This window comes from Patagioenas fasciata, chromosome 3 (assembly GCF_037038585.1).
Source record: "Patagioenas fasciata isolate bPatFas1 chromosome 3, bPatFas1.hap1, whole genome shotgun sequence".
Lineage (NCBI taxonomy): Eukaryota > Metazoa > Chordata > Aves > Columbiformes > Columbidae > Patagioenas > Patagioenas fasciata.
In genome coordinates this window covers 125,579,421-125,602,513 of record NC_092522.1, presented here as the reverse complement: position 1 = coordinate 125,602,513, position 23,093 = coordinate 125,579,421, and the positions used below count along the sequence as shown (strand labels likewise).

Here is a 23,093-nt window from a genome sequence, read left to right as displayed (position 1 = left end):
GTTTCTGGGTGACAGGGAGCACTGCGGTGTCAGTAGAGAACCAGCAATACCATGAGCGTTGGTTTGGCTGCTGTGTCAGTAGAGAGCCCGTGATACCATGAGCGTTGGTTTGGCTGCTGTGTCAGTAGAGAGCCCGCGATACCATGAGCGTTGGTTTGGCTGCTGTGTCAGTAGAGAGCCCACGATACCATGAGCGTTGGTTTGTCCTTCAGGGTTGGTTCCTGTTTCTGGGTGACAAGGAGCACTGCTGGGGTGGGTGCTCTTTCATTTCCACCCTGAGAGGCCGGGAGGTCAATCTCTCTGTCAGTGCCAGATTTTATTGTTCATGTCTTTCCATTTTCAGCTCACCCTAAATTCCCTTTATGAAAGTTATCTTGTAATAATTCATTCCTCCCAATCTCCACGGTTGTCAGCTTGAAATAGTTCTTCCTGCTTTTCTACACCAATAAGCTTCTTTATGCTATTTGCTTTAAAACTCGCAATGTGAAACACTGGTGTGCTGAATTAAATGAGGTGACGAGGTCTGCAAATGGTGAGAAGGCACTGCATGCACATGTTGATATTGGAGCTGCACATGTTTCGGTAGCAGGGAAACCCCTACACTGCTCTCTAATATGTGATTTCCCAACCTGTACTGGAACCTGGGGCTGTTCCTGCCCAGATGCAGGACTCTACACTTGCCCTTGTTAAATTTCATCAGGTTATTCCCCGCCCAGCTCTCCAGCCTGTCCAGGTCTCTGATGGCAGCACAGCTTCCAGTGTCACCACTCCTCCCAGCTTGGTGTCACCAGCAAACTTGCTGACAGTCACTCTGTTCCCTCATCCAAGTCATTGATGAATATATTGAATAATCCCGGCCCCAGCACTACCCTCTGAGGCACTGCACGGGATCCAGGCCTCAACTGGACTCTGCCCATTGACCACGACTCTCCGGCCTTTCTCCTTAAGCCAGTTCGCAGTCCACCTCCCTACCCGCTCATCCAGACCGCACTCCCCGAGTTCAGCTGTGAGGATGCTGTGCAGACTGTGTCCAATGCCTCGCTCAAGTCAAGGTAGATCACGTCCACCGCTCTGCCATCATCCATCCACCTTGTTACATTCTCATAAAAGGCTATGAGGTTGGTCAAGCACAACGTCCCCTTGGTGAAGCCATGTTGACTGCCCCTAATGACCCTCTTATCCCTGATGTGCCTTGAGATGGTACTCAGGATAAGTTGTTCCATCAGTTTCCCAGGGATGGAGGTGATGCTGACCGGTCTGGAGTCACCCGGGTCCACCTTCCTGCCCTTTTGGAAGACTGCAGTGCCATTTGCTTTCCTCCAGTCCTCAGGCACCTCTCCCATCTCCCAAGACTTGGCAAAGATGATGGAGAGGGGTCTAGAGCAGTCGAACCAATTCATCTCTTAGATTTATTTTCTTGACTTTTACTGATATTGAATGTGGTATTTAACAAATATTTTATGACTTTGTATGGTAAAAATGGAGAACCTCATAGCAATTGTGAGACACAGGTCGGACTCAAGGTCAAGACCCTGAAAAACAAGGGTGCCAGGTTCTTGGTGCTTTGTTTTTAGCGTGATTGGAGACGTGGTACAAAGCATCGGGCTTTGGTGGGAGGGCACCGAGCAGTGAACCTTGGCAGTGGTAAAAGGGGCTCTGAAGGGAACTGTGGCACAGGTTTAACGTGGTATCACGAGCTCGCTTCTCAATGTCAGAGTTTTACTACAAGGATTTGGAGAAAGGCAATCGCATGTTGCACACGTACCCTTTTACCTTGGTATTTTGGGGAATGAGCAGTGTTTCTTGCAGTTCTGAATTTTCGATTTAAAAATAGATGTAGGTTAGTGGGGCTTTCTAAAATTTACCCTTGATAGAGCCTGTTCTACGTTAATTTCATTTTCACTTGATTTCCATAGCTTTAATTATGGTTCCGACCTTGCAGGCAGTTGAGCTCGGATTGCGGGCGGTGCGTGCCCGGCAGGTTCGTGTCCTCTCAGCGGTACATGCGGCGGTGTCCCGCTCGCCTCCCGCCGTTCCGCTCTCGCAGCTCCCGTTCTAGACCTTCGCTCTCGTGCGTGTGCCCGCTCGGAGCGGTTCTCACCCCGCACTGACCAGCATTCTGGCGCTTTGCCTCTCGGATTAGTTTTGGTTATTTCCATAGTTCTCATTTGTGTGCATTTTGATCTGAAATTTTCTCCATGTTCAGTTTTCCGGTTAAATTTGTTTATTCTATGAGGATTAATTTTCTAAATTCCGGTGTTCCCCCCAAGCCCTGTTTCTCTCTTTATCTTTTTCCCGTTTTTCCCCGTTATTGCTGGTGTGCCCTGTCAGATGGTTCCACGGGGGCTCAGAGCTTCACCTCCCACGGGCGTTCAGCCCCGGTGTGGGTTCCCATGGGGGTGCTTGTGCTTTCTCCTGAGCTCCTTCCTTCAGGACGCTCGACTGATTTCTCTGGTTTATAGAAATACCCCGCCTCAAATAGTCTTGGTTTTTTGTGCAGACCTGGTTTTGATCTCATTTTCTGTCGCTGTATCCTCTCTGATGTTCAATTACGGATGATGTCCTAAATAACCTCAGAGGTGATTCAGTGGCTCTTAGCGAAGAATTCGGGTATGTGTCACCTCTTGGAAAGCTGTTGCTCTTGGTAATATCCGTGCTGCTTTAATGAAAGCTCCTCAGCAGAGCCCCGCGTTGGCCGTTGCAGAGATTGCTCTTTTCCGGAGAGGTTTCGGTCCCAGGGCAGTTTTGTTTTCCATTGTGTGTGTTTTGAGGTGTGAACACGGTGTGATGCTCCGCAGCTTTGTGGTGCCCCGAGCTGCCGCTCTCCCACCACGCGATTGCCGCAGGTCTGTGCCCAGCACGGGCAGCTCCGCCTCGGATGGATGGAGGACACAAGATTTATATCGCTGCATCTTTGAATATCTTCACTTACGTATTCTATCTTGATAGCAAGCGATGAGAGACTGTGTTCAGAATAGAACAAGAAGATGTTTCTTGGGGTTTAAATGGATTGTGAAATAACTTTTCTGTAGCGAGCACGTATTCACTGTAGGGTTTTACTCTGTTTTCTTACAGATGTTTTCTCTCAGATATCGGATTCGAACGGACTGATGATATTCACCAAGTTTGACCAGCTGCTGAAGGAGGTCCTGAAGCTGCCCACGGCCGTGTTCGAGGGCCCGTCCTTCGGCTACACCGAGCACTCGCTGCGGACCTGCTTCCCCCAGCAGGTAACGGCTCCGGACCCGCGCCCGCTGTCGCTCGTTAGCGCTGCGCGTTAATTGCGCTGTGGCACGGGGTGCGCGGGACGCAGGGGGTGACACAGGCTGTAACCCACGCACCTCGGGCGGTCCGAGGAGCTCCACGCAGTGTGTGTGGGTCTGGGGCCGGGAAGGGACTTGGCACGGTTTGCAGTGCCCCCCTCACAGAGACTCCTGCTCCCCAGCAGCCAGACACCAGGGATCACTGATTTATTGCCTAAAACACATGAAACACAGCATTTTTACTGTTTGCCCTTGATATTTTTAAGCTTTCTCGGTGTGTTAAGAGTATTAGTTTCAACAAACCACTCGCTATTTGGTGTGGTCTGTGTGTTGTGTGCACATGGTTTGTTTCCGAATCTGTCTCACTGCTCTGCTTTTTGGTATCGCTGTCTTTATTTCCAAATATTTCCATTATGTGTAATGTGTGGATTAGATATTGTAGTAACCATCTTCAAAGAGCTTTTGATTTCTTGGTACATTTTAGTTGTACTTTATTGTTCCAAGGATTTGTTTCTACTTTGAGATAACGTAAGTAGTATAAATAAACCTGAAGTCAACGGTAAACATGAACCTACATAATCTTAGGCCTCAGATTAAATGTGTAGGCTCTGGTCATGATTGTTCTGCAATAAATATTTCCGACTTATTTAGATTTAGAATTTGTAGTCACTTTTCCCAAATTTAAGTTAATTAGCAGTTAGTATATTTGAAATACAGCACAGGACAAAGCAGCCTTTGCTGTAGGGGACAGTAAGGCCTGCAGCCCACCTGGAGTCACTGAGGACAGAGTTTTGGGTTCATTCAGTGGCATTAGTGGATGTTTTTCAGTTTCCATGCTGGCCGAGGCGTTTGTGGGCCGTGTTTGTTCCCATGCTCGCCCTCCCGTTCGGCCAGCGCGAGCTGGGAGGTGATGGCATCGAATGGGGGTCGTGGAGGCGACACCGAACCTCAGCCCCACAGGGAGTTGTGCGGTGCAGCTGGGGCTGTGGGGGACACTGGGGAGGCCAAACCACCAATCCTGGGGCAGTTCTGGGCCCCTCACACCAAGAAACGCCTTGAGGTGCTGGAGCGAGTGGAGAGAAGGGAACGGAGCTGGTGAGGGGCTGGAGCACAAGTGTGATGGAGCGGCTGAGGGAGCTGGGGGTTCAGCTGGAGAACAGGAGCTGAGGGGAGACCTTCTGATCTCTGAACTGCCTGAAAGGAGCTTGGAGCCAGGGGGGTCGGGCTCTGCTCCCCAGGAACAAGCGCCAGGAGCAGAGGAAACGGCCTCAAGTTGCCCAGGGGAGGTTGAGGTTGGATCTGGGAACAATTTCTTCCCCAAAGGGCTGTGGGGCATTGGAACAGGCTGCCCAGGGCAGTGCTGGAGTCACCATCCCTGGAGGGCTGGACAGACGGACAGGAGGTTCTCAGGACATGGGACAGTGGTGGCCTTGGCAGCGTGGGGTTAACGGTTGGACTCGATCTCAAAGGTCTTTTCCAAGCAAAGTGATTCAGTGACTGTGATTTGCTTGCGTGTCTCAGTGCTCTGCATCCCATGAACAACAAGGTTAATTCTTCATATTGATTTACATTTAGAAATTCCTTTGCTCCAGGTTGTTCAGCATTACGAAATCCCCAGTGTCAGGGCAGGTTGTAGAGTGGGAATGTTTTTCTAATTAATCCAGATGCACGCTGGACCCCAAGACAGTTCTTTCATTTATGTGAAAACGCTGGAACAAGCAGGTCCTGGGAAGCAGATGGATAGGCTCTCTTAGATTTAATTTCATGTTCTTATGCCTCCCAGCTTTGAAAATGAGCTCCCAGAGGTACCTTGGTGCTGTTCTCTGCCAGCCCGTCCGTTTGCTGGGTTCCCTGCAGACGGCTTTGCTAAAGCTGGGCGTTCAGACTTTGGCGTTTCCATGGCAGACACGTAAGCCGCATCTGTACCGCTTATAGTGAACCGGGCCTTGAGCTGGGCTGTGCTCCTGGGCCAGCCCAACACTCTGAGCACACCGTGCTGTTCAGCGCTCTTATTCCCTCAAGCAGGGTGGTTACAGGGAAACTGCTCATTAAAAATGATTCCTAGGTGATGTTAACACCGGTCTGGATGTTGGAATCATTTGAGGGAGTGAGCGGTTAAACCAGGCACATCACAGTGTTCTGGCTCAGGTGGGGGCTTCCACACATGTAAGATACTGTAAATAAGGCAGGATGGCCTGGTGTATAAAGGGTGGAGTGAGCAGCTCTGAGAGATGCAGGGCAGTTAGAGGTGCAGGTGGGTCTCGTGCACAGCTGCTTACATTGCTCTAACTGGTTTTGGTCGCTGCAGGGTGACAAATGACGTGTCGTCGTGTTGGCTCAGCTGATGTGGTCTTCTGCCAGTGTTTTGTGGGGAAGTCTGTGCATTAACATCTTGTTGAAACAAGCACATTGGCAGTGTAGCGATAAAACCGGCTGTGTTAAGGTTCTAAATATACGAACGGCATTGGCATGAGCTGCCAGTGCACTCCTGCGAGCCGCTGGGGACGGACCACGGGGACGGACCACGGGGACGGACCACGGGGATGGACCACAGGGACGGACCACAGGGATGGACCCCGGGGACAAGCGGCGGCACCAGCAGCAGGCGCTGGAAACAGTCGCTGAGCGGCTGGAGAGGAAGCAGGTGATTGCAGAACGTACCTGTGCGGAAACACCCGTGTTCTCCCAGGGAGCGCTGGACCCTCATGGACGTTGTGCCTTCACATTTGCTGACTCTCAGTTGATGAACCTGGAGCTTGGAACCTGCTGGCAGATCCTTTGCTTGGTGTTGCCTCCCGAGTGGGGATGCGGGCTGTGTTTGCGGTTGGGCTCTGAGGCCAGCAGGAAGTGTTGTACCAGCCGCAGGAAAGGGCTGGATCCCGGCTCTGCCCGCACCGCAGCGCCGTGCCAGGCAGGTTGGACGCTGCCCGGGCTCTGGAGTTCTTTCTGGGCAATCTGTTGCAAAATTTCCTACCTAAAAGTGGAGAAAAACCCCAGAGGCCGTGTCCGTGCTGCCCTCTTGTGAGCTGCGCGGGCTCTGCAGCACTGCGAGCAGCGGCTCTGACAGCTGGTGCTGAGAGGGAAATGGTTTTTCTTTGAGGAACATCCCTGTGTGTGGCAAAGGAAGCTCTTCTGCTGGGCTTGGCTGCTTCTGCCGCTGTGCGTGTCCTATAGCGCTGCCCAACTGTAGAGCCATAGAATCACAGTACGGTTTGGGTTGGAGGGACCATTAAATCTCCCCCAGTCCCCCTGCCATGACAGGGACATCTGCACCAGCTCAGGGTGCTCAGAGCCCCGTCCAGCCTGGCCTGGGATGTCTCCAGGGATGGTTCAGCCACCACCTCTCTGCCCAACCTGGGCCAGGCTCTCACCACCCTCAGCACAAACAATTTCTGCATCATGTCCGGCCTGAATCTGCCTCCTTTAGTTTAAAACCATCACCCCTTGTCCTATCACTACAGGAGCAGAGGGGCAGGATCCCCCAACCCTGCTGCTCACGGGGCTGGGGACGCAGCCCAGGACACGGGTGGGTTCTGGGCTGCCAGCGCACATGGCCGGGTCATGGCCGATCTCTCACCCAGCACCCCAAGCCCTTCTCCTGGGGCTGCTCCCCATCCTCCATCCAGCCTGGACCGATACTGGGGTTACCCTGACCCAGGGGCAGGACCTTGCACTGGGCCTTGTTGAACCTCATGGGGTGGGTCCTGTCCCTCAGGTGTGTCCCCTGCCCCACTCAGCTCGGTGTCACCTGCAAACCTGCTGAGCGTGCACCTGCTCCCACTGTCTGTGTCACTGATGAAGATGTTAACCAGTGCTGGTCCCAGTGTGGACCCCTGGGACACCTCGTTACCGGTTTCCACTTGCACGTGGAGCCACTGACTGTAACTCTGGACGTGGCCATCCAGCCAGTTCCTCATCCAGCCGCCAGTCCGCCCATCAAACCCATGTCTCTCTAATTTAGTGGCCAGAATGCTGTGGTGACTCTATCAAAGGCCTTGCAGAGGCCCAGGTCCGTGCGGTCTGTAGCCCTTGTTGGCTGATGGAGCCACGTCGGAGCAGCCCACCAGCTCGGTCGGGTCTGACCCTCTGCGGTGAGGCCACACTGGTGTCTCCCACCGCTGCCCTGTTCTCCCACCGCTGCCCTGTTCTCCCACCGCCTCCCTGTTCTCCCACCGCCGCCCTGTTCTCCCATCGCCTCCCTGTTCTCCCTGTGTCTCAATGTGTTTTCCATGGCCGGAGCAGCTGTGGGGTGAGGCTGAGTGGCCGTTCCCAGGGTTCCCTTTGTCACGCCTGTGGAAACGGGTGTGATGTGCGATGGATCCCAGCTCTTGTCTCCAGAGAACTTGTCTGTGAGCAGCGTTTGTTGTTTGGCATAACCTCATACTCTTGTGTACGAAAAGGTGAGCCAGGAGCCGCAGCCGAGCAGGGAGCCTGGGAGGCGTTTTCCCAAAGCTGCACCATACCCGCACGAGTAAGTGACTGGGTAATCATGTACAGACGGGCAGCATCCATTCTGCCCGTTGATTACAGCCGGAGCTGCCGTTTAACCTCGTTAGCACCGCGGCTCGTTACGTGAGCGGCCTCTGCTCTGGGGCACCGTGCAGCTCCATGGGTTCGTTCCCGGTTAAACAGCAGGGTGGGTGTCTCCGAAGGCGCTGGGCTCAGCACCGTGCAGGGTTCCTGGGCTGGCCCAGCCGTGCTTGGTGGAGGGATTGGGGGTGTTCGGGCAGGAGAGGCGGGCGGGTGCTTGGACGGGCCAGGCTGATGTGTGTCCAGCACGGGACAGCCCTGGGCTGCCGTTAAAACTATTTGGGAAAAGCTTTTAGTGACGAAGCAGGGAGACTGGAACAAGGACACCTTGTGGAAGGAGCAAGATTAAAGATTTCTCACCGTTTTCCTTAGTGGTAGCTGGGGTAGTTGTCCCTCCGCGTTGTCTCCAGGACAGTTGGCTACAGCGCAGCCGATGGATGGGTTTGCCGCTAATCACAAAAATATTGGTGCTGCTGGGTGCCGCTGTGCGCCCGCTTCTCCCCCCGCCCCCAGCGCCTTCCTTCCGCTCAGCTCCAGCCCGAAACGGTGCGTCCAGACGCCTGAACATATACGTGCGACACAAAACCCAAACCTCCTGAGCTGCCTAAATGCCACCCAACACGGTCTGGTTTTGCCGGCAATTTGTATCAAGAATGTCAACAGAAAGATGAAGTCTCACTTAAAAGAACCAAACCCAAACACAGACCTGTATGGATCTTGTACATTATTTCGCGTGGAACTTGAAAGCTGCGTGGTATTGCTGCCCGTTTCTAAGAGCAACTTAAATATTCCTTAAGGAATGGCTTTGAACGTTGCACTCACCATAAAATGATTGAAGCGTTTCCTGTGCCATTTCTCTCTTTTTGTCTCCTTCAATACAAATATAATCAGTCGCCTACCGTGCTCCTTTCCCCCTTCATTTTTATTTTGTTTTGTTTTTTAATTTTAATTTTAAATTTTAATTTAAATTCGCAACTAGCTCACAGAGCACTGAACAAAGGCAGCAGCTTCTCCAGCGGAAGTTTTCTCTTGCTCGCATGGGTTTCAAACCATAGCAAATACGGCTCCTAACTTGCTGACTCCCTTCTCCGTATGATTTCCTTTCCATTTCATTTTATTGGCAGTTTAAAAAAATCTTGCCTCTTTCTTTACTTTGCCTTTAAAGCCCATTTCCTGTCTGGATGGCCTGTGTACGTGAGCTGTAATTACTCCGTGATGCGTGTCTGCTGTGTTCGGTGCTGTCTGCAGTGCTGTTTCCCCGCTGGTAAATCACCTCTGCTCACGTTTCTGCGTCCCCTCCAAACTCAGACCCTTCCACTGCCGCTCCGAGCCGCTCCAGGCTCACCAGTCCTGCCTTCCCTGGGGCTTTCTGTTCATCTGCTTATGGTTTATCTTCGTATGACTATATCATGTCTATACTAACATGTTTTTGTGGTGTTACTGTTTGCCCAATACAGATTGAAACCCCCCTGAGCAAACAAGTTGTGATTTTTCTCTCTTTATAGCATATGAAATATTCCCGGTGGACAGAAGTTGAGTCAGAGAGAGATGTTAAGGCTGAAGTAGTTTTTGGTGTGTAAAATTGGAAATTGTCGTGTAATCCAGTTCTGCTTGCCTTTTCTTTGCAGAAGAAGGTCACGCTGAACGCGTTCCTGGACGCGCTGATGGCCGACCCGCCTCCCCAGTGCCTTGTGTGGCTGCCCCTCCTGCACAGGCTCGCCCACGTCGAGAATGGTGAGTGGAACGTGTTCCTGCTTGGAACACCTGCTCGGAGCAGGGTTTCTGTTCCACAGGTGTAAGTGTGCTGTTCCGTCTCGCGTAACAAAGCACTTAGTGCTTCCATCGTTCCCACTGGGACCGTCTTGGTCCCAGAGCGTTTGAGCCCGACTTCTGTTAGAGTGAAAACACCGCAGGGCTGGAGGCCGAGTCTATGAAATCGCCAGCAACGATACAAAACAAGATTAATCTTGGAGCTCTGGCGTCGCTAGTGGTGGAAGATCACAGTATCACACAGTATGTTTGGGATTGGAAGGGACCTCAAAAGATCATCTAGTCCAATCCCCCTGCTGGAGCAGGAACGCCTAGGTGAGGTCGCACAGGAATGTGTCCAGGCGGGCTTTGAATGTCTCCAGGGAAGGAGACTCCACAACCTCCCTGGGCAGCCTGTTCCAGTGCTCTGTTACCCTCACTGAGAAGAAGTTCTTTCTCAAATTTAAGTGGAACCTCTTGTGTTCCAGCTTGATCCCATTGCCCCTTGTCCTATCATTGTTTGCCACTGAGAAGAGCCTGACTCCATCCTCATGGCACTCACCCTTTATATATTTATAAACATTAATAAGGTCACCCCTCAGTCTCCTCTTCTCCAAACTAAAGAGACCCAGCTCCCTCAGCCTTTCTTCATAAGGGAGATGCTCCACTCCCTTAATCATCTTTGTTGCCCTACGCTGGACCCTCTCCAGCAGTTCCCTGTCCTTCTTGAACTGAGGGGCCCAGAACTGAACACAATATTCCAGATGGGGTCTCACCAGGGCGGAGTAGAGGGGAAGGAGGACCTCTCTCGATCTACTGACCACCCCCCTTGTAATACACCCAAGGATGCCATTGGCCTTCCTGGCCACAAGGGCACAGTGCTGGCTCATGGTCATCCTGTTGTCCACCAGGACCCCCAGGTCCCTTTCCCCTACACTGCTCTCTAATAGGTCATGCCCCAACCTATACTGGAACTTGGGATTGTTCCTGCCCAGATGCAGGACTCTACACTTTCCCTTGTTAAATTCCATCAGATTATCCCCCGCCCAACTCTCCAGCCTGTCCAGGTCCCGCTGGATGGCGGCACAGCTTCCAGTGTCAGCCACTCCTCCCAGCTTAGTGTCATCAGCAAACTTGCTGATAGTACACTCAATTCCCTCGTCTAAATCATTAATGAATATATTGAATAATATAATATAATATATGAAAAAAACAAGCAGCAGAAAACCAGAATTTTCTACATCTTCATGTTTATTGTGAAACATTTAAAGAGCTCCTGTTGAGCCACACTTTACCGTGCGCTGCCCGTCAGCGGCTCCTGGTGGTGCCGGTACCCGCAGCGCTCGCAGGGGTCCGTCCCAGCTCCTTTCTCCACCATCCCTTTCCTCAGCTCAAGTGTCCCGGCTTTGCTGCCCACGGGAGGAGTTGGAGCAGCACCAAGGGGTGGAAGCCGAGCTCCGTGGTGGGTGATGGGAGAGCCCCCTGCCCCAGAGGGGCCAACGGGCTCGGGGGCACCGGGGCTCCCGCAGGAGGTTGTGCCAGGGTATCGAAACCAGTGGGTTTAGTGGCCGGACGGGTGGTGTGTGATTCATTGTCCAGCTGCACACGGCGGATGTGTGTGAGGGTTCGTACGTGAATTCTAGAACCAAACCAAACCAAACCAAAAGCAAACTTTGGTTTTTTTCCACCCATAAACTAAACTTCATCTTTCGTTTCCTTCCGCACAGAATAAAATCGTGTTATCATCCCTCCAACCCCGGCCCTACTGCTTGTTACCTCTCCTTCCGCTTAGTGCGTCTGTAGCCGTTTCAAGGTGCGCAGACTTGTTCCCTTTAAGACAGGGCTCGGTAAAGCCCAGCCCCAGGCTGCAGTCTGGCTCCAGCCCAGCTTTCAGGGGTTATATTCTGTTCTCCTTCCTGACACCCGTGCCTGTGACGTGGTTGGGTGCTGCTCTGGTTTTGATGTGCTGGTTTTGGCATTTGTTTCCTCGTCTTCTCTCCATCCTCTTGCAAAGCTCATCTGGTTGTGAACCCAGCCGCGTTCGTTGCGCCGTGCACAGGGCTGGGGCGGGGTGCTCCACGGGCCTTTGCTGCTGTATTGCGACGCGAGAGAAGGTGGAGTTCCCAGGTGCTCTGGATGCTTACAGACATTTCCTGATAACAACGGGTCTTATTTTAAAAAGAATTTTGAGAGGAGCAATTTCACAGAGACAAATCTTGTGGGAAGACTGAGAAAAAGCCGAGGGGGTTGATGCAGTTAAAATACTGGGGGAAGCACTGCGCTGTGTTCCCCTCCTTCTGTGGCAGTTTGCACCAGGACAAGGGCAGCAGCTGCTTGGTGCTTTCTTCATCCTTTAGCCTCTTATTCTTATAAACTCATCCTTCAAGAAAAGCACACACGGTGGAATAAACACGGAAAGGAAACGGGCACTCAGAATGTTTGTATGAGTTACAGGCCAGGACAGAATTGCACAGAGCTCAGATCAAATGTTTGAACATCGTGTTTGGCCAGAAACGGTGGGAAGGTCTGAGATAACCCACAGTCCCATCTTTGTTCTGCTTGAAGGTACCTGGAGGGAGTTACTGGATTCCCAGTGTAATCCATCCCTGTAGGTGGGTGCGTGTGTTCCTGCGTCACCGCCAGCTTCAGTGCCACATGGAGCAGGCGGGTCCCCATCCATCCCTGTAGGTGGGTGCGTGTGTTCCTGCGTCACCGCCAGCTTCAGTGCCACATGGAGCAGGCGGGTCCCCATCCATCCCTGTAGGTGGGTGCGTGTGTTCCTGCGTCACCGCCAGCTTCAGTGCCACATGGAGCAGGCGGGTCCCCATCCATCCCTGTAGGTGGGTGCGTGTGTTCCTGCGTCACCGCCAGCTTCAGTGCCACATGGAGCAGGCGGGTCCCCATCCATCCCTGTAGGTGGGTGCGTGCGTTCCTGCGTCACCGCCAGCTTCAGTGCCACATGGAGCAGGCGGGTCCCCATCCATCCCTGTAGATGGGTGCGTGTGTTCCTGCGTCACCGCCAGCTTCAGTGCCACGTGGAGCAGGCGGGTCCCCATCCATCCCTGTAGATGGGTGCGTGTGTTCCTGCGTCACCGCCAGCTTCAGTGCCACATGGAGCAGGCGGGTCCCCATCCATCCCTGTAGGTGGGTGTGTGTGTTCCTGTGTCACCGCCAGCTTCAGTGCCACATGGAGCAGGCAGGTCCCCATCCATCCCTGTAGGTGGGTGCGTGTGTTCCTGTGTCACCGCCAGCTTCAGTGCCACATAGAGCAGGCGGGTCCCCATCCATCCCTGTAGGTGGGTGCGTGTGTTCCTGTGTCACCGCCAGCTTCAGTGCCACATACAGCAGGCAGGTCCCCATCCATCCCTGTAGGTGGGTGCGTGTGTTCCTGCGTCACCGCCAGCTTCAGTGCCACATGGAGCAGGCGGGTCCCCATCCATCCCTGTAGGTGGGTGCGTGTGTTCCTGCGTCACCGCCAGCTTCAGTGCCACATGGAGCAGGCGGGTCCCCATCCATCCCTGTAGGTGGGTGCGTGTGTTCCTGTGTCACCGCCAGCTTCAGTGCCACATGGAGCAGGCGGGTCCCCATCCATCCCTGTAGGTGGGTGTGTGTGTTCCTGTGTCACCGCCAGCTTCAGTGCCACATGGAGCAGGCGGGTCCCCATCCATCCCTGTAGGTGGGTGCGTGTGTTCCTGTGTCACCGCCAGCTTCAGTGCCACATGGAGCAGGTGGGTCCCCATCCATCCCTGTAGGTGGGTGCGTGCGTTCCTGTGTCACCGCCAGCTTCAGTGCCACATGGAGCAGGTGGGTCCCCATCCATCCCTGTAGGTGGGTGCGTGTGTTCCTGTGTCACCACCAGCTTCGCTGCCACGTGGAGCAGGCAGGTCCCCATCCGTCCCTCCTGTGTGGGAGCAGGTGCAGCGGTGCCCCTGTTGATCCGTCTGATCTGCAGCAGGTCCCCAGGCTTCATCCCGTCCTGCACATTGGAGACTCATTACACATCGGTTTAGCATTCAGATAACCCAATAGGGTAACTACTAATTATTTGTGGCATTACATTTCTGACTCTTGTCACCCTCTCCTACAGCTGCTTGTTGAATTATGTTACCAGCGGTAATTTCTGCCGGTGTTCTTGCCCTCTACATTACAACAGCTTTTTCCCCAGAAACTCTTACTGCGTTTCGAGTGGTATTTTTGCTCAGCAGTCAGGCAGCTTCACAGTGTCGATGGGAAGTCCCTGCAGCTGGTGTGCCGGGGAGTGTGACAGGTCACAGCAGGCTCAGCGGGGCGGGATCGGTCTGGATTGTGGCCCCGCAGTCCAAGGGCGGCCTGGCTGCACGGGCCTGGCGCGGGGAGGTGAAACAGCAGATGTGGAGGATGGGGACAGCAGAAGGAACGAGCCTGGGATTCCTGGGATGTGTTGGGGGAAGTCACAGCTCTGTTAGGGCCAGGCCATATGCAAGGGGTCATTGTCGCCATGGGTGACTATCTCCTATGAAATGGTCATTTGCAGTGTTTAAAAAGCAGGAGATGGAGGATGTGAAGTTTTGTCCCAGTTTTCTAGCAGGAGTCTCCTTAGTGCAGTGTAAGCCGCAGTTTGCGGGTTCGTGGCGCCGTTGCTGTGTCTGTGGGGCCTTGGGTGTGCTGGGCGACCCGGCCACCCTGTCCACCAGGTACGTTCACACAGGTCTGGTGCTTTCTCCCACATCTTTTTGGAGCCTGACACCCCAAATGGGACGTTTGTCATGGTCACTCAGTATGTTTATGGAACGTACTGAGCGGCGAGTGTCCTGGAGTAAAGCCCTCTGCGCGTCAGACCTTCCCATGTTGACAGTTCTGTTCTCTGCTGTTTTTCCAGTGAGATTCACGTCCACGTTACCGTCCTGTCATCTCTTGTGTTTCCCTCTGTCCTGAGAATATCATGGGAGACCAATTTTGTTAAAATTACTGAAGTAAGAGGAAAAACTGATGGCGTTTGATGCCTGTTTCTTCCTTTCAAGGTCCATCACTGTGCCTGGGAAGACATTGTGTTGATGTGGCGAGTGTTGTCCGTGGCTCATTCCTCTGCTGTTCTTCAGGTGCTCAGGGTACTTTGCTCTGTGATTTGTTCTGGTGTGTTCTACAAGTTCAAATAACATGGGAAGTCAGGTACATATGTGTAACTTCACACCCTTTTAAGGATCATAGTCACCGTTCTTGTCATGGCCTTTTAAAATCCCCAGCTAGTTTTCTATTGTTCTGTTTTTCTGCCTTGGTCTTGGACTATTTGAGTTTCTCTTTTAACCCTCATTGGTAACGTGTCCTGGTTTTTGCCCCTGCAGGTTTCCTTTTGAATTTTAGCCTATTGGGGAGCTCTTAGTTTCAGGCGCGAGTCTTTCCTGCTCCTTGCTCCCAGCTAGTTCAGGCTGCTTTCTTCAGCAGCGTTTCTTTAACAATCAGACGGTTCTCTGACCTCGGCTGTCCTGTTGGGTTGTTCCTTCCTGTAGCTCACGCTGTAGTCCCGAGTGCGCTGAGATGTGCTGAACTCGCCTTCTCTCTCCTCTGCTTCCTAAAGTCCACGGAATTGCCCTGTTGACTGGTCACCTTTAGCTCACTTGTCATCACCTTTATCAACCACTTCTTTTCTACTATTTGCGACAAGCCTACAAGTCTTTCTTTTCATTGCTTTCTCTATTAAAAAAAAGATCACCGTTTCCTCTGCGGTCCCTTCCGTCTGTGCATTCGTACGCGTGTGCATTGAAACCGCGCTCCGCAGCGCAGTCCTGTGCTTTACCCGGCGCTCTGTGTGCTGCAGGGAGGCGTCACCCACCCGTTGTCTCGCCCCAGTTGCCCATTGTGTTCCCGCAGGCCGGTGCTCCTGTTGTCTCGCCCCAGTTGCCCATTGTGTTCCCACAGGCCGGTGCTCCTGTTGTCTCGCCCCAGTTGCCCATTGTGTTCCCACAGGTCGGTGCTCCCGTTGTCTCGCCCCAGTTGCCCATTGTGTTCCCGCAGGTTGGTGCTCCTGTTGTCTCACCCCAGTTGCCCATTGTGTTCCCACATGCCGGTGCTCCCGTTGTCTCACCCCAGTTGCCCATTGTGTTCCCACATGCCGGTGCTCCCGTTGTCTCGCCCCAGTTGCCCATTGCGTTCCCACATCCCGGTGCTCCCGTTGTCTCACCCCAGTTGCCCATTGTGTTCCCACATGCCGGTGCTCCCGTTGTCTCGCCCCAGTTGCCCATTGCGTTCCCACATCCCGGTGCTCCCGTTGTCTCACCTCAGTTGCCCATTGCGTTCCCACATGCCAGTGCTCCCGTTATCTTGCCCCAGTTGCCCATTGTGTTCCCGCAGGTCGGTGCTCCCGTTGTCTCACCCCAGTTGCCCATTGTGTTCCCACATCCCGGTGCTCCCGTTGTCTCGCCCCAGTTGCCCATTGTGTTCCCACATCCCGGTGCTCCCGTTGTCTCGCCCCAGTTGCCCATTGTGTTCCCACAGGCCGGTGCTCCCGTTGTCTCACCCCAGTTGCCCATTGCGTTCCCGCAGGTCGGTGCTCCCGTTGTCTCGCCCCAGTTGCCCATTGTGTTCCCACAGGTCGGTGCTCCCGTTGTCTCGCCCCAGTTGCCCATTGTGTTCCCACAGGCCGGTGCTCCCGTTGTCTCGCCCCAGTTGCCCATTGCGTTCCCGCAGGTCGGTGCTCCTGTTGTCTCATCTTGGTTGCCCATTGCGTTCCCGCAGTCCGGTGCTCCCGTTGTCTTTGCCGCAGCCGTTTCCCGCGTTCGGCGGCTCTCGCGGCGCCAGCTGCTCCTGGGACGTTCACTGGCCAGACCTCTCTTGGATTTGCTTTGTTGCTCCCTGTGTTATCACACCAAGTCTTGCTTGCAACAGCTAAGGTGTCATTTTTATCATAGATCAAGACCTGAGCCTGTTTCCAGGTCTTTCTCACCCGTGTCTCAGCAGTTGGTATCGGATGTGTGTAAGGACCCAGCTGGCCCGCGAGCTGCTCCGGCTCTGCACGGCACCGCCCTGCCCGTGTCTGCAGGTCCTGCTGCTCCAGACCACAGCAACGCTCAGCTCCTTGTTCCTGTGGTTCACCGTCACCTTCCGCTCTGTCTGCCGTGCCTCCCCTTGTGAGACGCCTGTGAAACAGGAGGGTGTCTCCAGCACCTCATGCCCACATCACTCTGTTGTTTATTCTGACGACTTTCATCTTAACCGGAGCGAGCCCGCGGCTGCTTGTTCACGGGTGGAACAAGGAAGAAGCATTTATTTGTTGTTCTAGTCCCCTTCTGGTGGCGCCTCTGCATGTTTAATTGAATTTCCCAGTTGTCAGGATGGCGAGAGGGGGTGGTGCTGGGCGGGTGGTGGAGCGGGGCCGGCTGGAGGCTCCTCGGACCTGAGCAGGTGCCCCTCACCGTGCTCCGATTTCCGTCTGCTGGAGCGGCTCAGGGCTCACACCGGGCACGGGGATCCCGGGCACACACGAACCCCTGAGCACAACCTCCTGCTTCCCCTGCCCACGCAGACGGGTTCTCGGGGGCCTCCATGGAACCCCCTGGGGCCTCCATGGAACCCCCTGGGGCTGGGCGGACCAAGGAGGGAGAAACACCGAGCGTGTCAGAGGGAACTGTATTGGGAATTGTATGGGGATCTAGCAGAAGATTGGTGAGGAGGTTGGTTAAATGGAAATACACTCCAATGATTGCAGCTGTCTGTAGAAAAAGCACATACATCACACTTATTGTTTTAGTGAGCTTGTGTGCTTGATGAGTAGAACCAGTGTTAGGTAACATAGGCCTGTGAGCAGCTCCAGATACCTTCACACTATGGGAGTCCTGCTTTGCTGTGAGAAAGAGCCGGAGGCTGCGCTGGCCTGGAGCCTTGAAATGCAGGTGAGCTCAGCAGGTTCACATCTCCCAGCAGGGCTGAACTGACCAGCGCCTGCGTCCCCCCCGGTGTCACCTCTGCTGGGAGCTCCGGTGCCACTTTGGAGACCCCCGGTAGAGAGGGAACTAAAGTACAACTTGCTCTTTGCAATGCATTCGTGGCCTCTGGCTGTTCTGCACCGTGCCCACCCTGGTTCACGCAACCATCAACCTTAAACATGCGGTGAATTGTACTGAAATGGCCAGTTCTGCGCTCCAAAGCCACGACCTGCCGGAATAACAAGGTGGTTTAGTGCTTGTCGGGGGTTAGGATTGCGGGGTGACGATAAAACCCTGACAGATGTATTGTTAACCTGCTCCCCCCCTTTTCCCCCTTCAGCCCCTCACTCTCCCCCTTCCCACACAGGACAGGCGATGGGGAGGAAAAGGAGGACAGAGAGAAGAGAGTTGGGAAAATTAACAATGTTTTACTAATGCTACTGCTAAGAATAGAGAAAATAATACAAAATATACAAAACCAATCCTGAAAGTCCCAGCAACCGCAGAGCCGGCACCCGAAGTCCTGGACTGGACTCTGCAGCCACCCGGAGCTGGATTCAGTCTCTCACTGGGCTCAGTTCCAGGGACGACTCGCGAGGTCCTCTCCTAATGTCGCCATAAGGAAAAGGGACGAGATCCTCGTGATCTCCCGCTTTTCTATGGAGTATTCACGTGAATGGGATGTTATACTCCGTTGGTCGGTTTCTGGTCACCAGTTTCTCGTTGCCCCTCTGGCCAGATGTCCATCCGTGCTTGTCAATAGCTTCATTCCATTGCTGTGTTCACCAAAACATGGATCTGGTTCTCCAGGAAAATGCAGCTGATATGAAGCTTTAGGCAAATTCACTAGAAGAGAAGCTTGGTTTTAACAAACCCAGGGCAGTGCTGTAGAACCGGGGGGGTGGAAGCTCCAGTGAAATGTGGTGTCGAGGGTTTCTTAATGTTCACTCATTGCTTTTGTTCCTTTTTGCCCTGCAGTCTTCCACCCGGTGGAGTGTTCGTACTGCCGCTGCGAGAGCATGATGGGCTTCCGGTACCGCTGCCAGCAGTGCCACAACTACCAGCTGTGCCAGACCTGCTTCTGGCGCGGCCACGCCAGCGGCCCCCACAGCAACCAGCACCAGATGAAGGAGCACTCGTCCTGGGTGAGGCGGCGGGGCTGGCGTGCGGGACCGCGCGGTGGGGCCTCCGCGGGTTCACGTGGCCGGAGCGCGTCGGTCGGTGAACCCGGCTGGTTCTGTTACGGTGATGCTGTGAAATTATTGATGGTTGTCATTGCGTTCAGCACACAGGGCCACACTGTCCTGCTCAAGACCTTAATGTGTGGCTGGTTCCCCTCTTCACATCAGTCCTCTTTTCTTCTATTTTCCGCTCTTCTAGCTTAAAAACATGGAAAGGCTGCGATCCCTTTGCTCCCCAGAAAGGAGCTTTATCCCAGTGACATCCTTAAACACAGCGTTTCTCTAACAGGAAAAACGAGCGTGGTGGTTCTCCTGTGACTGTAAATGCACACACTGGGAACTCTTCACTAAAAAGCCTTTAGATAAATTATCTGAGAAATAGCGTTCAGTTAGGTCACTGTATGATAATCACAGCTCAAGAAATAATAGACCATTTTACATATAAAAGCCTATTTTATGGCAAAAGATTAAGTGCGACCTTTTACTTATTCAAAGAGACGTTCAAATGATTACTCGATTATAATTAGTAATTATCTTCAAGAGGAAGAGTCATTATGGTATGACCGTTTAATTTCGAAAATTGGGGCTTAATACCATTCAGTAGTTGGAAGGCGAAGATAGGAAAATTTGGTCTTAAGTATTGTCCTGTTTTAAACTGTGTGGGTAGGGAACTTGTGGAACGTTTAATGTGAGGTACATGAGGTTGTTATCCCCTTTGGTATGGACAAATCCCATCTGCGTTGGTTCACAGAGATGTCCGAGTTGTAGCTCTAGTGCTGGTGGACTCTTCATCCCACCTTGTTCAGCATCAGCCTCTGCGCCGTGTGGTTCTTGCTGGGCCATATGGAATAAGTTGGATTTTAAGATAGGACGTGAACTGGAGGAGCAGGCGCTTCTCTCCTGGGGCAGACGCACATACAGAAACAGCCCTAAATAAACACTACTGCGAAGCACAAGTTTACTGGAAACAGGGTTTTTACAGAACAAAATGAAAGAATCTGTGAAAGAAAATGATGATGTGAACAGCTGGGAACCCGGAGGGCAGAGCAGGGAGCAGCTGGGGCTCTGATCCCGTCGAGAAATACATTGATTTCTCTGGGGTTTCAGTCCATCCAGAGCCGGTTCAGTCTTGGGTGGTGTGTTCAGAGCTCTGGAGCCCCAAGACCCAGAATAAGCGTTAATAACAGGTATTGCTATCAAGTTATTTTTCCTGAAATTCTGAAGTGCCTTTGATAATTTTGTGCTACTATAAATCACATCATATAGTGATTTAAAATATATAGAGAGGAGTATGTACATATTACTATAGCGATTATATATATTGTAGAATCACAGAATCATTTTGGTTGGAAGAGATCCTCAAGATCCCCGGGTCCAACCATTCCCCACCCCGGTACCCTCCATGCTATAGATATGGATGTAAGTTGAGCAGGGGTCTTGCTGCAGGAACACAGCTCCCTGTTGGGTTTGTTTCGAGGGAAAACAACAACCCCACACTTCACAAATTTTCCCTTCTGGGCTATTTCAATTTTGGTTTTATTGAATAGCCTTAAACACAGATTCATTTCGCTGCGTATGCGCAGCAGGGCTGAAAATCAAACAGTTCATTTGGAAAGTGTCGTTAGTCGTTGTCCATTCTATTCCTTTAGTTTGTGTCTATTCTGCTGAAGTTGAGCAGTCTCTGCCATGTATGAATTGTAGGTAAACTGCTGAAATAGCCACGTTACCCGCAGGGTGTTCCTGGGGTGGTTGTTGATGGACCGTCACCCGCTGCAGCTGAGCTGGCAGTGACAAGCTGGTTGTTGGTGGGTTGTCACCCGCTGCAGCTGAGCTGGCAGTGACAAGCTGGTTGTTGATGGGTTGTCACCCGCTGCAGCTGAGCTGGCAGTGACAAGCTGGTTGTTGATGGGTTGTCACCCGCTGCAGCTGAGCTGGCAGTGACCAGCTGGTTGTTGATGGGTTGTCACCCGCTGCAGCTGAGCTGGCAGTGACAAGCTGGTTGTTGATGGGTTGTCACCCGCTGCAGCTGAGCTGGCAGTGACAAGCTGGTTGTTGATGGGTTGTCACCCGCTGCAGCTGAGCTGGCAGTGACAAGCTGGTTGTTGATGGGTTGTCACCCGCTGCAGCTGAGCTGGCAGTGACAAGCTGGTTGTTGATGGACCGTCACCCGCTGCAGCTGAGCTGGCAGTGACAAGCTGGTTGTTGATGGGTTGTCACCCGCTGCAGCTGAGCTGGCAGTGACAAGCTGGTTGTTGATGGACCGTCACCCGCTGCAGCTGAGCTGGCAGTGACAAGCTGGTTGTTGATGGGTTGTCACCCGCTGCAGCTGAGCTGGCAGTGACCAGCTGGTTGTTGATGGGTTGTCACCCGCTGCAGCTGAGCTGGCAGTGGCAAGCTGGTTGCTGATGGGCCGTCACCCGCTGCAGCTGAGCTGGCAGTGACAAGCTGGTTGTTGATGGGTTGTCACCCGCTGCAGCTGAGCTGGCAGTGACAAGCTGGTTGTTGATGGGTTGTCACCCGCTGCAGCTGAGCTGGCAGTGACAAGCTGGTTGTTGATGGGTTGTCACCCGCTGCAGCTGAGCTGGCAGTGACAAGCTGGTTGTTGGTGGGCCGTCACCCGCTGCAGCTGAGCTGGCAGTGACAAGCTGGTTGTTGGTGGGCCGTCACCCGCTGCAGCTGAGCTGGCAGTGATAAGCTGGTTGTTGATGGGTTGTCACCCGCTGCAGCTGAGCTGGCAGTGACAAGCTGGTTGTTGGTGGGCCGTCACCCGCTGCAGCTGAGCTGGCAGTGACCAGCTGGTTGTTGATGGGCCGTCACCCGCTGCAGCTGAGCTGGCAGTGACCAGCTGGTTGTTGATGGGTTGTCACCCGCTGCAGCTGAGCTGGCAGTGACAAGCTGGTTGTTCATGGGTTGTCACCCGCTGCAGCTGAGCTGGCAGTGACAAGCTGGTTGTTGTAGCCCCTGTCACACGGCGGCTCTGGGTTGTGTGAGCACCGCAGCAGAGCTCGGTTGTTCCTGCGACAGCCTCGGTGGCTCCCGCTGCGCGTCCCTGTGCTGATCGCTCGGAAACACAAACCAGAGCCGTAGGCCTGCCCGTTCCGCCTGGCGCTGCTGTACCGAGCTGGTGATGGCCTTTGGCGCTCAGAATTGCATCTCTCGCATTTCTGATTCTTTTCAGTGCCCATTTAGACTAATTTAAAGTTATTAACATTTTTTACTATGTTTTTATTCAGTCCCCTGGAAACAAGCCGGAAGGGCACAGGGCATGAGAGCGTGTGCTCTGCGTCCCTGTCACATCGCGGTCGGTGTGGCTGTCACCATCACAGGAGGGGAAACGCTCCTTCTCTAGTCCCGTGTTTCCAGCAGAGGGCATGCGGCCCTTGGACCGGGATGGGGACAGGGCTGGACATGGGGGACAGGGCTGGACATGGGGGACAGGGCTGGGCATGGGGGACAGGGCTGGACATGGGGGACAGGGCTGGGCATGGGGGACAGGGCTGGGCATGGGGATGGGGACAGGGCTGGACAGGGGGATGGGGACAGGGCTGGGCATGGGGGACAGGGCTGGACAGGGGGACATGTGGGGCATTGGAACGGGCTGCCCAGGGCAGTGCTGGAGTCACCATCCCTGGAGGGCTGGACAGACGGACAGGAGGTTCTCAGGACATGGGGCAGGGACAGGGATGAGTTAGGGTTGAACTCCATGATCTTGGGGGTCTCTTCCCACCAGGACGAGTCTGTGATTCCATCTTTGCAGACCGCGAAGGTGCTTACAGACGATAGCAGATGGGTCAAGATCAGCAGCAGTGAGAGGGAGGTGGGTTTTATTAGACGTTTCTAAAGCAGAGCTCAGCTAATTGGAAGGAAACCAGCCGTTCCTCAGGGCAAGGAGACCCCAGCAGCCGTGTGTGTGCTGCTGAAGCCGCGTGTCCGTTCAGCCTGCCGAGCTCTTTTCACTGCCAGCTGCAGCGTTATCGGAAAGTGGGCATCAGTGGAAATTATCTGTCCCCTATAATTTTCGGAGAGGGAAGCCGCACTGTGGCTCCATCGTACAGCGCTCTGGACAGCACGGAGTTTGATAAATCAGTGGTGGGGCAGCACAGTGGGATATCGTGTTTGCTATCCCAATGGAAAAAACCCTTTAAATTAGCCCAAAAATACTAGGAAGGAAGGGGGCGGCCAAGGCACAGCGGAGTGGATGGTCCGTGCAGACACCAAAGACAGACACAGGGTAAAGTGGGACATACGCTAAGGGGAGAAGTGGAGAACAGATTGAGAGAAATCAGCAGTAATCCACATTTTAATTTGAATGTGCCTTGAGCATTGGTCCCAATTCCACCTTGGGATGTCTCACGGGGCAGTAAATCACTGCACAGGAGCGCTGGGCAATGGGTTACACACCGCTGGTCAGGGAGCCGCAGCCGCCGGGTGACGCATGGGCGCTGTCCGGCTCCCGCATCCTGGCCTGGGGT

The 23,093-nt window shown here is 53.6% G+C and overlaps 1 protein-coding gene across 22 annotated transcripts in view; it reads left to right on the top strand.

The window, feature by feature from the left end:
* Positions 1-23,093, top strand: part of DTNB (dystrobrevin beta) — a 190,323-nt gene that overhangs the window by 25,686 nt on the left and 141,544 nt on the right. For all 22 annotated transcript variants that reach the window (XR_011738581.1, XR_011738580.1, XR_011738578.1 and 19 more), the window contains 3 exons: positions 3,076-3,230; positions 9,422-9,527; positions 18,419-18,585. Coding sequence is in view for 14 of the 22 variants with exons in the window: in XM_071807234.1 (XP_071663335.1) it covers positions 3,076-3,230; positions 9,422-9,527; positions 18,419-18,585 (428 nt within the window). In the remaining 8 variants the exon portion in view is untranslated. The remainder of the gene's footprint in view (positions 1-3,075; positions 3,231-9,421; positions 9,528-18,418; positions 18,586-23,093) is intronic.